General features: G+C 37.7%; 1 protein-coding gene across 1 annotated transcript in view; it reads right to left on the bottom strand.

Annotated features, from left to right (window-relative positions):
• LOC136247743 (uncharacterized) overlaps positions 1-15,678 on the bottom strand; it is a 66,752-nt gene extending 51,074 nt beyond the window's left edge. The window contains exons 1-6 of the mRNA XM_066039570.1: positions 15,594-15,678; positions 14,157-15,118; positions 13,912-14,107; positions 8,772-8,891; positions 8,218-8,488; positions 1,096-1,162 (exon numbers count right to left, since the gene is read on the bottom strand). Coding sequence (XP_065895642.1) covers positions 1,096-1,162; positions 8,218-8,488; positions 8,772-8,891; positions 13,912-14,107; positions 14,157-15,118; positions 15,594-15,678 — 1,701 coding nt within the window. The remainder of the gene's footprint in view (positions 1-1,095; positions 1,163-8,217; positions 8,489-8,771; positions 8,892-13,911; positions 14,108-14,156; positions 15,119-15,593) is intronic.
• Positions 15,679-16,194: the final 516 nt, after the last annotated feature.

Raw genomic sequence — 16,194 nt, 5'->3', positions numbered from 1 at the left:
AGTAGCCATTTAACTTTGCTTTTAGTTACATTCAGCCTATTACATATTGTAAATGAAGGGCACTATGAGACACGTCACTGCAATCATTCCAGTCACTACAGAAAATACACTGTCAGATAATTTCCATTACAAATGTAGGAAACCATCATGTGCTAGCTCCTGCAAATTGACACCTTGCATTGTCAATGATAAGAAATGGGACGCAAAAGGGGACAAAGGTAAGTCCATGATGTACACACTGTATGTACTGTGGTATGGCAAAAGGCATCTGTCAGGCTGAAGCCATATCTAACACTTAAAAATCAAGCTTATAGCCGTAGTCATTATTGAATTATGCTTGTCTGAAGGAATCAGGCAGCTATGTAGTTAGTCAGTCAGTAGACAACTCTGTTACATAGTCATTTATTTTAAATTTATAGCAACTTATCAAAAGTGTTCTTTGGCTGCTCTAAAGACACTTTTGGACTTGATTCTACACTGTATCTAACCATGCAATACTCATAAAAGCTGGTTTCTGGTCAATACATTTTGTGAGAAATCCATGATCTCTAATAAATAATACTACTGCAGCACTGTATGAGGTAGTGAACTTCTATTACACTGTATGAAAAACAAAAGCTGTGTCTGACGGAAGGGGTTTAATCGACTATATGACAAAACATGCATCATTAACAAGCAATGATCATTTCACGTTGTGTTTGACTATGTTCTGCTCTTTACATGATTCTAAAACTGAATAATGATACCCAAATCTACAATCTGCTACGTATTTCACTTTGGAGGTGTGATGCAGAAATTGGGAATGACTGGCCATTTGGTGTGTTATGACACTTTGCGTTGTCAGTGAAAAGAAATGGGACACAAAGGAGGACAACGGTAATTCCATGATCCATACACTGCATGTAGTGCTAGTATGCCAAAAAGGTACCAGTTGGGCTGAAGTTAGTGAAAAACAAAACTAGTGACCTTCCTTGTCTGAATGCATCAGTCAGTTAGTTAGTCAACCAGTATAATAAAAAGTTGAAAACTTTGAAGGTACCTTTGTGCTTGGCCCCTACTATACAATGCTACCATACTAGTACATAAATTGATTACCTGAATTATTGGGTCAACATCTTCAATTGTAGCATTTCCCAAATCTCTACTTGCAAGTGATAAGATACTGCGTAGTGAGATAAAAATGGGTGATGAACGGCTTAGCTGCAACTGAACATAATATACTGTAATGATATGAATAAGCCTGTGACAACCAGGCATACATAAATGTTGGCATAAACTACAACCCCATCACATAACAAGTCATATATTAATACCAGAACAGAATATTATGCATTCTGTGATTTGTATTACAAACCGAAGTAAAACATTAATCATAACACAATAGCATAAAACCCATGAATCATCAAAATTTTATAAATGTGCCTGTTATTACAGGTAGCCTTGTTACATTTACAAACACTTTAAATGTATTGGGATGGGTTTTCACAATCTGAACTATACACATTTCCAGTGCATGTCATGCATGTAGAATAATATTAGTACATTAATGAAGTAGGGATCTAAGTGTTATAAAAAGTAGTGAAAAAAACACGAGTAATGATATCACAGCTGTGGGAAAATCTCTACATTGACATTATATTCAATGCCAAAGTAGGAATTTTCCCACTGAGCTATGCTGTAATACCATCATTCATTTCTAAGATTTGCTTCATTACTTTTCATTGCTTGGATTCCTACTTCATTTACAATAATACAGCTATGATATAAACATGTGATTGTCTTATAGAATATTATTGCTGATTGTTGTATTAGGGTGACTGCTGTGTTGTAATATCTAGAGTGAACCTCTTGCCAACATGATGTATCAATGGAGCATAGCCATTATTTCTTATTTTCATTGTGCTACATAGCATATGAATAAACAGTTTTATAAGAGGTGTGGTCTTTGCACTTGATCCTTATTAATCAACCTAGATCATTAAGTACAGCATTCCCTTCAACCTATCATGAAGTTACAAGTATCTACTGGGTGTCCAGTATCTTTTACAGTGGTTTAATCACTTTGAATAATTTGGTGGCATCTAAATACTCTATGTGACTGGATCTGGAAAAAGGGGTCTTATAGCCTTTCCAAATTCCTAAATTTGACTACTCATAAGTGGCATAACTCCTTGAATTTTTATCCTGTCACCTTCATAGTAGACCACTAAATAGTGCTATGTTAGGAGTATGATGTGACCAAATCTCAGGGTGGTACCATATTCACATTTTACATTATGGGTTGCCAAGTACACACAATTGGAAAGGCTATAAGACACTTTTTCACAGATCCGGTCATATATTATGCTCATCAAGGCAAGTGTTAATATTATGGTAAATTAATGCCTTGGTATGGTTTCATTTGTTTGAAGATAATTACCAGGCTGATTGAAGATAAAAGGAAAGACATGGTGCAGAGAGCAGACACTCGTCAGAACCTAAAAAGTACATGCCACTAGTTACTTTGATTCTGTGGCATAAAATGGTGGTCATACAATGTGTTGTTTAGTCTCTAGCCTTTTGACTGAGGTCACGAAAGCAGATAGCAGGTAGGCAGGCAGGCAAACTGAAATTCAGATTTTGGCATTGTTATTCATACTTCTGTAATACTTTTCTTTAATGTTATATAGTATCTAATCAAAAACAGCCAAGCTGTAAAAAAAGGTGCGGCCCCCATAAAGGCAATGGTGAAAAAAGATGTGAAATCCAAGGTGGCGGCCAAGAAATGGCTGTGATGGTAGGTTAATGGTTACATTTTAATAACAACAATTCAGGTGAATTTGGTGCCAAGACCAAGCGGCACAAAATTAACCTGAATTGCCGTTATTAAAATGTAACCATTAACCTACCATCACAGCCATTTCTTGGCCGCCACCTTGGATTTCACATCTTTTTTCACCATTGCCTTTATGGGGGCCGCACCTTTTTTTACAGCTTGGCTGTTTTTGATTAGATATCACTTCTTTTTGTATTTGTATACTGCAAAGCCGGCCTATGGCTGGCTTTGGGGCTTTTTTAACCCATGTGTTTTTTTCTTTACTACAGGAAGAAGAAAAGAACTTAAAGAAGAATTTTAGTACTTCAATTATTTTTGATTTTATTAGTAATTATACAAATTATATACATATATTTATTACATGCTCATTATTCCCCACAGGATTTTTTTGCAGCTGATCTCTCTACTGGGTGACTTGAAATGTAGCTGAACTCTCTACATGATGGTTTCTTTGTAGCTGAACTCTCTACAAGGTGACTTCGTCCAGCTGATCTCTCTACGGGGTGATTTGTTTCTAGCTGAACTCTCTACAGGTGAATTGTTTGCAGCTAAACTCTCTACATGGTGGTTTCTTTGTAGCCGAACTCTCTACAAGGTAACTTATTCTCTACAGGGTGATTTGTTGTAGTTGAATTCTCTACAAGGTGGTTTGTATGAGGCTGAACTCTCCACATGGCGGTTTCTTTGTAGCTGAACTCTCTACAGAGTGATTTATTTGCAGCTGAACTCTCTACATGATGGTTTCTTTGTAACTGAACACTCTACAAGGTGACTTCTTCTAGCTGATCTTTCTACAGGGTGAATTGTTGTAGCTGAACTATCTACAAGGTAACTTCTTCTAGCTGATCTCTATACAGGGTGATTTGTTTGTAGTTGAATTCTGTACAGGTGGTTTCTTTGTAGCTGAACTCTGTACATGATGGTTTCTTTGTAGCTAAACTCTTTACAAGGTGACTTCTTCTAGCTGAACTCTCTACGGGGTAATTTCTTTGTAGCTGAACTCTCTATATGATGGTTTCTTTGTAACTGAACTCTGTACATGGTAACTTCTTCTAGCTGATCTTTCTACTGGGTGATTTGTTTGCAGCTGAACTCTCTACATGGTGGTTTCTTTGTTGCTGAACTCTCTACAAGGTGAATTCTTCTACCTGATCTCTCTACAGGGTGATTTGTTTGTAACTGAACTCTGTACAAGTGCGTTTTTGTGGGTGATCTCACTGCAGGTTGATTTGTTTGTAGCTGAACTCACTAAAGGGTGATTTTGCTTGTAGCTGAACTCCTTGCATTGTATCTAGTTTCTAGCTGATCTCTCTACAGGGTGATTTGTTTGTAGCTGATCTCTCTACAAGTTGATTTGTGTGTAGCTGATCTCTCTGCAGGTTGATTAATTTGCAGCCGATCTCTCTACAAGGTAATTTGTTTGTAGCTGAACTGTCTATAAAGTGATTTATTTGTAGCTGATCTCTCTGCAGGTTGATTTGTTTTAGCTGAACTCTCTACAGGGTGATTTACTTGTAGCTGAACTCCTTACACTGTGACTAGTTTCTAGCTGATCTCTCTATAGGGTGATTTGTTTGTAGCTGATCTCTCTACAAGTTGATTTGTGTGTAGCTGATCTTTCTACTGGTTGATTTGTTTGTAGCCGATCTCTCTACAGGGTAATTTTTTTGTAGCTGAACTATGTACAAGGTGAACTCACTAAAGGGTGATTTGCTTGTAGCTGAACTCCTTACATTGTGTCCAGTTTCTAGCTGATCTCTCTACAGAGCGATTTGTTTGTAGCTGAACTCTCTATAAGGTGATTTATTTGTAGCTGAACTCCTTACATTGTGTGTAGTTTCTAGCTGATCTCTCTACAGGGTGATTTGTTTGCAAATGATCTCTCTACAAGTTGATTTGTGTGTAGTTGATCTCTCTGCAGGTTGATTTGTTTGTAGCCGATCTCTCTATAGGGTAATTTGTTTGTAGCTGAACTCTCTATAAGGTGAAGTTGATCTCTCTGCAGGTTGATTTGTTTTAGCTGAACTCTCTACAGGCTGATTTGTTTGTAGCCGATCTCTCTACAGGGTAATTTGTTTGTAGCTGAACTCTCTACAAGTTGATTTGTGTGTAGCTGATCTCTCTGCAGGTTGATTTGTTTGTAGCCGATCTCTCTACAGGGCAATTTGTTTGTAGCTGATCTCTCTACAGGGTGATTTTTTTGTAGCTGACCTCTCTTTAGGGTGATTTGTTTCTAGCTGATCTCTCTACAGGGTGATTTTTTGTAGCTGACCTCTCTTCAGGGTGATTTGTTTCTAGCTGATTGCTCTACAGGTTGGTTTGTTTGTAGATGAACTCTCTACAGGGTAATTTGCTTGTAGCTGAACTCCTTACTTTGTGTCTAGTTTGTAGCTGATCTCTCTACAGGGTGATTTGTTTGTAGCTGAACTCCTTACATTGTGTGTAGTTTGTAGCTGATCTCTCTACAGGGTGATTTGTTTGTAGTTGATCTCTGTAAAAGTTGATTTGTGTGTATATAGCTGATCTCTCTGCAGGTTGATTTGTTTGTAGCCGATCTCTCTACAGGTAATCTGTTTGTAGCTGAACTCTCTATAAGGTGATTTGTTTGTAGCTGATCTCTCTGCAGGTTGATTTGTTTTAGCTGAACTCTCTACAGGGTGATTGCTTGTAGCTGAACTCCTTACATTGTGTCTAGTTTCTAGCTGATGTCTCTACAGGGTGGTTTTTGGAGCTGAACTCTCCTCAGGGTGATTTGTTTCTAGCTGATCTCTCTACAGGTAGATTTGTGTTGATTTGTTCATTGCTGATCGCTCTAAAGGTAATTGATTTGTTGCAGTTGAACACCCTGCAAAGTGTTTTGTTTGTAACTGATCACTCTAAAGGGTAATTTGTTTGTAGCTGAACTCTCTCCACAGTGACTTGTGTGTAGCTGAATTCTGTGTAACTGAATTCTCTAGAGAGTGACTTAATTGTAGCTGAATTCTCTACACAGTGCATGACTTGTTTATAGCTGAACTTTCTTCAGTGTGACTTGTAATGTTCTGAATCTCTATAGTGGTATATTTGCTTAACTCTCCACATGGTGACTGTCTTCTTGCTGAACTGTCTATAAGATTAACTGTTTGCAGCTGAACTCCCTACAGAATAACTTGTGATGTAATAAAATTCTATAATGGAGTAAATAAATTAGCCGAATGCTCTATTAGGGTGACTGTTCTATTAGAGTATCTCGATCTCGCATTTGCTACACGGAGTTGGCTTTCGAATCATAACTCAGTGGTTTGTAATCCGATTCTACTGTACTACTGCAAGGACTTTCTATGAAGATTATTCCAGCTATACACCGATTTTCAGCTCATTGCTCTAAGCGGTTTGCCTAGTAGGCGTGAAAACTAATACTTTTTTATTCATAAAAATCGATCGCGTAATTGTGACACAGGTTGGGTTTTGTGTCATATCTCCGTGGTCTTTATCTCGATTCCTTTCAAACCACAAAAAGGCACTCCTACGATGGTTAATCCATCTACATAGAAATTTTCAACTCATTCCATGAAGCGGTTTACCCTGTAGGCGTGACAACAAATCGATCTTGTTTTACGCGAATAATCGGTCATAACTCCTGAAACATTCATCGGATTTGTACCAAATTTGATGCTAGGATACGTCTTTGGACTCCCTTTCTGTGTGCCAAATTTCAAGGCGATCGGAGCACGCGTTTGCTTGTTATAGCAATTTTTGCAAGTGTGCGAAAAGACGAAGAAGAAGAAGAAAAAGAAGAAAAAACGAAGAAAAAAAAAACGAAACTTTGGCAGCTCGTATCTCGGAAATGGCTGGAGCGATTTCCTTCAAATTTGGAATGTAGACTCCCTTGGCTGGCGGGCAACTGTGTAGCAAATTTGGTTCCAATCAGATAAGTGATCACCGAGATACAAAGGTGTGAAAATGACATTTTCGTTCTTCCTGTCAATATACTCACGGTGTGGCGCGCCGGCTTCTTGGGCCGCACGACACACTACCGTGTGTCTTGATTTGACATTAATTAGACCAGAATTCTTTTGTAAAAAAGCTTTTTGTTACATCAGATGTTTCTATTGTGATTTATAAAGGCGGAATTTTGGAGCGCATGTGTCATCTTGAGGGATTCCTGCCATGATTTACTTTCATGATCAAACACATAACTACAGAGCAAGTGTAGCTATGGATGTAGATAAATATTATTTATATAGGAAGGTTTTCTGCATGTTGAATTTATATAATTATGTGGTTCTGTATCTAAGAATTTCTGTATTGCTCAATGGATGATATGATACTGTTGTTCTTCTTTGTTGGTATAATACATTACATCTTTGTATGTATTTGTAGCTAACAGCCTAAGCTATCCTCTCTTTTTACTTACACTATTGATACTGTAGCCACCCTTCCAGTTTTATCACTGCATTTAATGGAAACAAAATTCAGGTATTTTTTGCAACACTTACAGTCAGTTTTCATTCACCTGAGCTTTTGTTTTATGTTAATTTTTTTGCTTTGGCCAGCTACCAGTATTGCTGTGAAGTCCATTTAATGTCAGACCTGTTTAACAAAGAGTGCTTTGATAAAGGAGGCCTTAAAATATCTAGGGACAAGTCTATTTTGCTTTTTTCCCACCTATTTTTCTTTTCAGCAATTCTTTATATTTCACCAATTATGCACCATATTTTTCTCAAGAATTATGTATTGTGCTCAGCATAAAACTTTGTTAATTGACCATTTCTATGTGCAAATTTATAATTACACCTTTAGTGACTGTTCTATTAGAGTATCTTGATCTGCACTTCCTCTTACCATATATACTGTAGCAAGAAGCTAGCTAATATTGCTAACATAATTTATGTGATTGTTCTATTGGGGTATCTCAGTCGCCACTTACTTTTCCCGTAACGATTAGCCATGTGTTGTTGATATTTTATTGCGTGTGACTGTTCTATCAGAGTATCTCAATCTTTTGTGCAATTTTTATGTCCACTTCACAAAACTTTCACCTATTATGCAAGCATTTTGCTCATTGCTTTTATCCATCCATTGAGCCAAAAATTTTGCCAGCAAAATTATCACATACTTAAAATATCCCAAACGCTTAGTATGGATAATGTAGACACAAGGAAAGACAGTTACACCGTGAACATGCTTCTACAAAACAATTGGAATTGAGCATAATATTCATCTCTTAGATGCTAGTGCAGATTCAGGTAAGGAAAAACCAAATATAGAAAGGCTGTTTGAACAACATAGTAGTTGCACAAGATAAAGCTAAATTAGGGCCATGGGTGTGAAGACCAACAAAGAAATTCAAAATGATGATTCAAAGTTTGCTGTGGTGCACATTTTCCAAACAGTGTGATATTGTATTAGCAATGAACTACCTTATCAAAGTATTCAGAACACTATTGGAAGTGTTAAGATCATTTGGTACTAGAGGTCTGTCTGGGGTATCAGTTAATATTGCTAACTCCTCACTAATAGCTTGTACTTCACTCAACACACTGGGGTCTACAATATTGTTACTATTCCTTAAGAGATCTTCCAGTTCATTAGCTCGATCATTTAGTAACAACAACTCCACAGTGTTGCACTGGGTAACATTAATGTTATTATCCCACTGATCATCTTGTAAACATGTCCTTGAGGCTAATCCTACAAAATACAGTATGTATATACAGTACTGTACACAAATGAGAAACTACAGAAAAGGTCAAAATTATTTACAAATCCACTAGTACTAGAAGTGCTGTAATTATTACAGTCTCACAATAATTATTTAGTGTAAGAACACCTTGAGCTTTGCAGAGACAAAAAATATATATTACGAATAGTTGACAGAATCTGTAATTCAAATTCTACAGGATTATAGATTATACTGAAGAAGTTTAGTACAAGGTAGTGACATCTACATACAGTAGATGTGCACAATACTCACCATTGTCATCTCCAGATGATACAGTTGGTCCAGGACATTTTTCAGTAGCCACAGATCCTACAGGTATGGTTGGCCATTCTATTCCCCATGTTGTGTCATTTTCTGATCTGCATACTGCACCTACAATGGGAAATGCAATTTTCAAAGAGCTTTCATTTTTTAATTAATAGTTAATTTTGTGGTTTGTCATATTGGAGTAGCTCTTATTAGGATGGTAAGTAAGATGGCAGAATACTTTCAGCATGATTGAGAATGGAATGGGAAGGCAAAAGATGTTGTTAGGAATTTTTATTAAAGTAGAGTATTATAGGATCATAGATATGCAGTAGAAAGCAAATGAATATGGATGGCTGCCTATACCTGTAGCTATGCAGTAGTGTACATTAAATTGTTTTCATTATTACAATTATTCTCCTGTTGGGGTTAAATGTCTACTACTGTATATTATACAGCAACTGAAGGTGTAGGCAACCTCCTTGTCCCATTACTTTCTATTTCTATATAAATTTTTAAATTTTTGAATATTTCTTGCACACTTACTTGATTTTTTTAAAATTTTAAAATTTTTTTGGAATATAATTGTGAACATGTTAATACCACGTCTAAGGATAGAATTGCACCAAATTAATTCCCATTTGATCAAGTGCCCTGACTTTCAATTACTAAAAACAAAGTGACTATTCAGTTACATACCTGAACAGCAGGACATGATGTACCTCTACAATCAATCTAGTGACTATGGAAATTATGGATGATTTTCTGTAGCTGTAAACATGATAAGGAAACTAGGGCACGCTACCTGCAAATCAATTCCTACATGGTAACAGAGAAACAAATGGGACACAAATCAGGCCAAAGATAAGTCCATGCATGATGCATCGTCCATTATGGGTGCTGATTAGGCAAAAAGGCCCTGGTGATACCATAGTTGAGTTGTCCTAGGCTGAATTCATCAAACAGTTAGTCAGTTGCACAATTTTGCGGGAATTATAATGTACAATTTATTGGCTGTGAGTTTTCAGACTGCAATGTGTTATCAAGACACACGATAGTGTATCGTGCGGCCCAAGAAGCCGGCGCGCCACACCGTGAGTATATTGACAGGAAGAAAGAAAACGTCATTTCACACATTTGTATCTCGGTGATACCTCATCCGATTGGAAACAAATTTGCTGCAGAGTTGCCCACCAGCTAGGGCAGTCTACATTCCAAATTTGAAGGAAATCACTCAAGCCATTTCCGAGATACGAGTGGCCAAAGTTTCGTTTTTTTTTCTTCGTTTTTTTTTTCTTCTTCTTCGTCTTTTCACACACTTGCAAAAATTGCTATAAAACGCAAACGCTTACTCCGATCGCCTTAAAATTTGGCACACAGAAGGGGAGTACAAAGGCGAATTCTAGCATCAAATTTGGTGCAAATCCGGTGAATGATTCAGGAGTTATGACCGATTATTCGCGTAAAACAAGATCGATTTGTTGTCACGCCTACAGGGTAAACCGCTTCATGGAATGAGTTGAAAATAGCTATGTAGATGGGGTAACCATCGTAGGAGTGCCTTTTGGTGGTTTGAAAGGAATCGAGATAAAGATCACGGAGATATGACACAAAACCCAACCTGTGTCACAATTACGCGATCGATTTTTATGAATAAAAAAGTATTAGTTTTCACGCCTACTAGGCAAACCGCTTAGAGCAATGAGCTGAAAATCGGTGTATAGCTGGAATAATCTTCATTGAAAGTACTTGCAGTAGTATAGAAGAATTGGATTACAAACCACTGAGTTATGATTTGAAAGCCAACTCCGTGTAGCAAATGCGAGATCGAGATACTCTAATAGAACAGTCACCCTAATAGAGCATTCAGCTAATTTATTTACTCCATTATAGAATTCTATTACCATATTCTGTAGGGAGTTCAGCTGCAAACAGTTAATCTTATAGACAGTTCAGCAAGAAGCAAGTCACCCTATAGAGAGTTCAGCTACAAATATATCGCTGTAGTGATTCATAACATTGCAAGTCACACTGAAGAGAGTTCAGCTATAAACAAGTCATGCACCCTGTTGAGAGTTTGGCTACACTCTCTAGAGAATTCAGCTACAAACAAGTCACTGTGGAGAGAGTTCAGCTACAAAGAAACTATCCTGTAAAGAGTTCATCTATACAAACAAGTTACCCTATAGAGATCACCTGCAAACAAGTAACCCTGAAGAGAGTTCAGCTACAGACAAGTCACTTTATAGTTTATACAGTATTCAGCTACAAGTAAGTCACTCTGTAGAGAATTCAGCTACAAATAAGTCACTCTGTAGAGAATTCAGCTACCACCAAGTCACTCTGTAAAGAATTTTGCTACAAACAAGTCACCGTGTAGAGAGTTCAGCAACCAAAATACTACTCTGTAAAGAGTTCAGCTATACAAACAAGTTACTCTGTAGAGAGATCAGCTACAAACAAGAGAGAGGTCAGCTAGAAGATGTCACCCTGTAGAGAACTCAGCTGCAAAGAAACCCTGTAGAAAGTTCAGGTACAAACAAATCACCCTATATACAGTTCAGCTACAAAAAAAATCCCTCTGTAGAGAGTTAAGCTACAAAGAAGTTATGCTACAGTAAGATCAGTTTGAAACAAGAGGTTTCAGCTACAAACAAATTAACCTGTAGAGAGTTCAACTATGAACAGATCATCCTGTAGATAGTTCAGCTAGATACAAGTCACCCTATAGAGAGATCAGCTAGAGGAAGTCACTTTGTAGAGAGATCAGCTAGAAAAAGTTGTCTTGTAGAAAGTTCAGTAACAAAAGAAACCATCCTGTAGAGGGTTCAGCTACAAACAAATCACCCTGTAGAGAGTTCAGTTGCAAACAAATCACCCTGTAGAGAGTTCAGCTACAAACAAATCAACCTGTAGAGAGATCAGCTCGAGGAAGTCACCTTGTAGAGGGATCAGCTAGAAACAAGTCACCTTGTAGAGAGTTCAGCTACAAAGAAACCACCATGTAGACAGTTCAGCTGCAAACATATCGCCTGTAGAGAGTTCACACAGCTAGAAACAAATCACCCTGTAGAGAGATCAGCTAGAAGAGGTCACCTTGTAGAGAGTTCAGCTACAAAGAAACCATCATGTAGAGAGTTCATCTGCAAACAAATCACACTGTAGAGAGTTCAGCTACAAAAAGATCACCCTGTAGAGAGTTCAGCTAGAAGAAGTCACCTTGTAGAGAGTTCAGCTACAAAGAAACCATCGTGTAGAGAGTTCAGCTACAACGAAATCACCATGTAGAGAGTTTAGCTGCAAACAAATAACCTGTAGAGAGTTCAGCTAGAAACAAATCACCCTGTAGAGAGATCAGCTAGAAGAGGTCACCTTGTAGAGAGTTCAGCTACAAAGAAACCGCCATGTAGAGAGTTCTGCCTCAAACAAATCACCATGTAGAGAATTCAACTACAAACAAATCGCCCTGTAGAAGGATCAGCTAGAAGAGGTCACCTTGTAGAGAGTTCAGCTACAAAGAAACCATCATGTAGAGAGTTCAGCTACAAAGAAATCACCTTGTAGAGAGTTCAGCTAGAAGAAGTCACCTTGTAAAGAGTTCAGCTACAAAGAAACCACTATGTAGAGAGTTTAACTGCAACAAATCACCAGTAGAGAGTTCAGCTAGAAACACATCACCCTGGAGAGAGATCAGCTAGAAGAGGTCATCTTATAGTGAGTTCAGCTACAAAGAAACCACCACATAAAGAGGTCAGCTGCAAATAAATCACTTGTTGAGAGTTCAGCTACAAACAAATCCCCCTGTAGAGGGATCAGCTAGAAGAAGTCACCTTGTAGAGAGTTCAGCTACAAAGAAACCATCATGTAAAGAGTTCAGCTGCAAACAAATCACCCTGTAGAGAGTTCAGCTACAAAAAGATCACCCTGTAGAGAGTTCAGCTAGAAGAAGTCACCTTGTAGAGAGTTCAGCTACAAAGAAACCATCATATAGAGAATTCAGCTACAAAGAAAGCACCCTGTAGAAAGATCAGCTAGAAGAAGTCACCTTGTAGAGTGTTCAGTTACAAAGAAACCATCATGTAGAGAGTTCAGCTGCAAACAAATCACCCTGTAGAGAGTTCAGCTACAAAACGATCACCCTGTAGAGAGTTCAGCTACAAAAAGATCACCCTGTAGAGAGTTCAGCTAGAAGAAGTCACCTTGTAGAGAGTTCAGCTACAAAGAAACCATCGTGTAGAGAGTTCAGCTACAAAGAAACCACCATGTAGAGAGTTTAGCTGCAAACAAATCACCTGTAGAGAGTTCATCTAGAAACAAATCACCCTGTAGAGAGATCAGCTATAGAAGAGGTCACCTTATAGATAGTTCAGCTACATTTCAAGTCACCCAGTAGAGAGATCAGCTGCAAAATAATATCCTGTGGGGAATAATGGGCATGTAATAAATATATGTATATAATTTGTATAATTACTAATAAAATCAAAAATAATTGAAGTATTAAAAATCTTCTTTAAGTTCTTTTCTTCTTCTTGTGGTAAAGAAAAAACACATGGGTTAAAAAAAACCCAAAGCCAGCCATTGGCCAGCTTTGCAGTATACAAATACAAAAAGAAGTGATATCTAATCAAAAACAGCCAAGCTGTAAAAAAAGGTGCGGCCCCCAAAAAGGCCATGGTGAAAAAAGATGTGAAATCCAAGGTGGCAGCCAAGAAATGGCTGTGATGGTAGGTTAATGGTAAAAAATTTAATAACGACAATTCAGATGAATTTTGTGCCGCTTGGTCTTGGCACAAAATTCATCTGAATTGTCGTTATTAAAATTTTTACCATTAACCTACCATCACAGCCATTTCTTGGCCGCCACCTTGGATTTCACATCTTTTTTCACCATGGCCTTTTTGGGGGCCGCACCTTTTTTTACAGCTTGGCTGTTTTTGATTAGATATATTATAACAAGAAGAAGGAAAATTTAAGAATTTTAAGCTGGATTAGGGATCAAAAAACAAAAAAATTGGGAAACAAGGGAGCAGCTGAAAGTTGTGAAACAAGGAAGGTTTCCTATACCTGCAGATATACTAGTGCCAGCTGGCCATAACATTTACAGTACATACACACATCTACGTACATACATAGAAATTGTACTAACCAGCAGAGCATATAGAGTTATCCACACATTGTCCTTGTTCGTCAATAACTTGACCATCAGGACAGAAGCAACCTTCAGCACATCCACCATAACAAGTCTCAATAATGCTAGTGCAAGTTTGAGGACAGATAGGACCACATTGTTGGTAGACCATCCCAGCCGGACACTGAATAGGTGGAGAATATAAAATAAGGAACTTTACACATATAAAGTAATGCTGTGTATTTGCATACTGCATACATTACAAGGGAAAAGAGTTTGAGGTACATACAAAGTAAAACACTATGTAGCTTACGACAATATGTGTCACTCCAGTTTGGTAGAATTATTCCATTAGCACTGCAAGCAGAAGCATAAGTGGCTAAAGACTCACAAACATATTCCTCACGATCTTCAGCATTGCAATTACAGTAATCAAAAACACAATTAACAAGAAATATTTGAGGATCCAATGTACTGTGACATGCTGAAAAGGACTGCCCTCTTAATGCACTGCAAATGTGTATTCCAATACCTCTGATTGATGATTGACAACGTGGTATTTCAGCAAGAAGGCCACAATTAGATGTGTTACTAGTGATCCAACTAGTACCAAACTCATCAGCATTAGCAGCTAGTGTAGTATCAGGAGTCATGAAATCATCAGTATCATCATCATTGTAGTTGCCACATAGTCCACATAGTCTATTCTGCCATGTGGTAGATACAGTGACCTCCACACGATATACTCCATCCCAGAATATCCTGATGTTTTGAACAAGAAGAATAACATGAGTGTTCCCACCAACTCTTAACACTTGTACTTCACTTGTAGTGTTAATAACACCATCATTAGTTTGTGTCCTATTCTCACCATTAACTGTAACATGGTCACCTCTTCCCAGTATTATCTCAGTGTTAGCAATTGTGATGTTAACTTGATCAGTACAAGACACAAGCTCATTATGTGCACCATTTTGTACAGTGATAATAAACTCGTCACTATCACATGGAGTAGTGAGGATATATTCACAATTTCCTTGAAAGTCAAAGAACTGAAGATCAAATGTTTGATAATGAGGACCACCAGATGCCACACAAGTAGCTCCATCAATTGAGCACAACACAGTTTCACACTCAAACTCTCCATTACGACAGGTGCAATGAGTGGAACAATTTGGTTGGATCTGTTGACCTTCCTCATAGGTTATGTTCAAGTATGTGCAGGCTATAGTGAAGTAACTTAATATAAATTATAGTCACAGAAGAAGTGGTGGTTGAGGTAAAGTCAAGGATAAATGTTAATAACTAAGATATCCTATGAATGCTGTGATATAACAGCTTTCTATCCCACTGAAGGTTTCTGAGCACTTATGTGCAACTACCTCAATTATACCAGACAATGTTTTGCTATGATGTAGGGCTTCAGTACAGTATTGTATTAAGAAAATTACAGCATTGTTGTACTGTATATACATGTGTAATTTATATAGCTTAAAGTCTTAATTGTGCTGAGTATGTTGTTCACACACCAAAAACATATATTGTGCAGAGGGAAACTTTGTGGTGCCAATAAACTTTGGTAAATTTGGTGAATGACTGTGAATTTACAATTAATGGAACCAAGCAATCCCTTGAGCCACCACTGAAGGGCCACTGCACCACTGATCCAGACTCTTTCCAGTGCATGCCATCAAACTTACAAGCTGTGCTGTGCTTTAGTAAGTAGTACTCAGAGTATCCTCGAACCCTGAAGTCTAGACAAAACGGAAGTGCTACAATATCCATTGTTCAGAATGTGGATGTTAATCTGACTTTTGTAGTTAATTGCTGCACAGTCTCGAATAGTAGATGAAAGGCATGGCACAATAGGTGTAGCAGTTAGTAATTAAGTAAACAAGGGTACATGCTATGCAAATAATTTCAATTGTCAAATTTTATCTTGCCAACAGTGCTATATTGTTTGATTCACTAAATTTTCCCTCCATATGATAGATTGCGTATAAAAACCAGTTTAAATTGTGGCAAAATAATATATGCATGGATGCCAGGGGCGGATCCAGGATTTGGAAAAGGGGTACACAATGGTAGTAGGCATATGGAGTAGGGTGTGGGCACCCCCTAGAAGCTAAAGTTATGGCATGTTACAGGACTGAAAATTTGATGTAGAGTGGTTTATGCACAAAATATTAATATCTAAATCATACTGCTCTCCAGGTGGACTACATTGATGAAGAGTGTATAGGGATAAGGGACAGTCATGAGTACATTCAGTTAACTATAAGCTACTATAGATCTAAAGAA

The sequence above is a fragment of the Dysidea avara genome, chromosome 2, assembly GCF_963678975.1.
Source record: "Dysidea avara chromosome 2, odDysAvar1.4, whole genome shotgun sequence".
NCBI lineage: Eukaryota > Metazoa > Porifera > Demospongiae > Dictyoceratida > Dysideidae > Dysidea > Dysidea avara.
The sequence above is the reverse complement of the archived record's forward strand: the minus strand, read 5'-3'. Positions and strand labels throughout refer to the sequence as shown.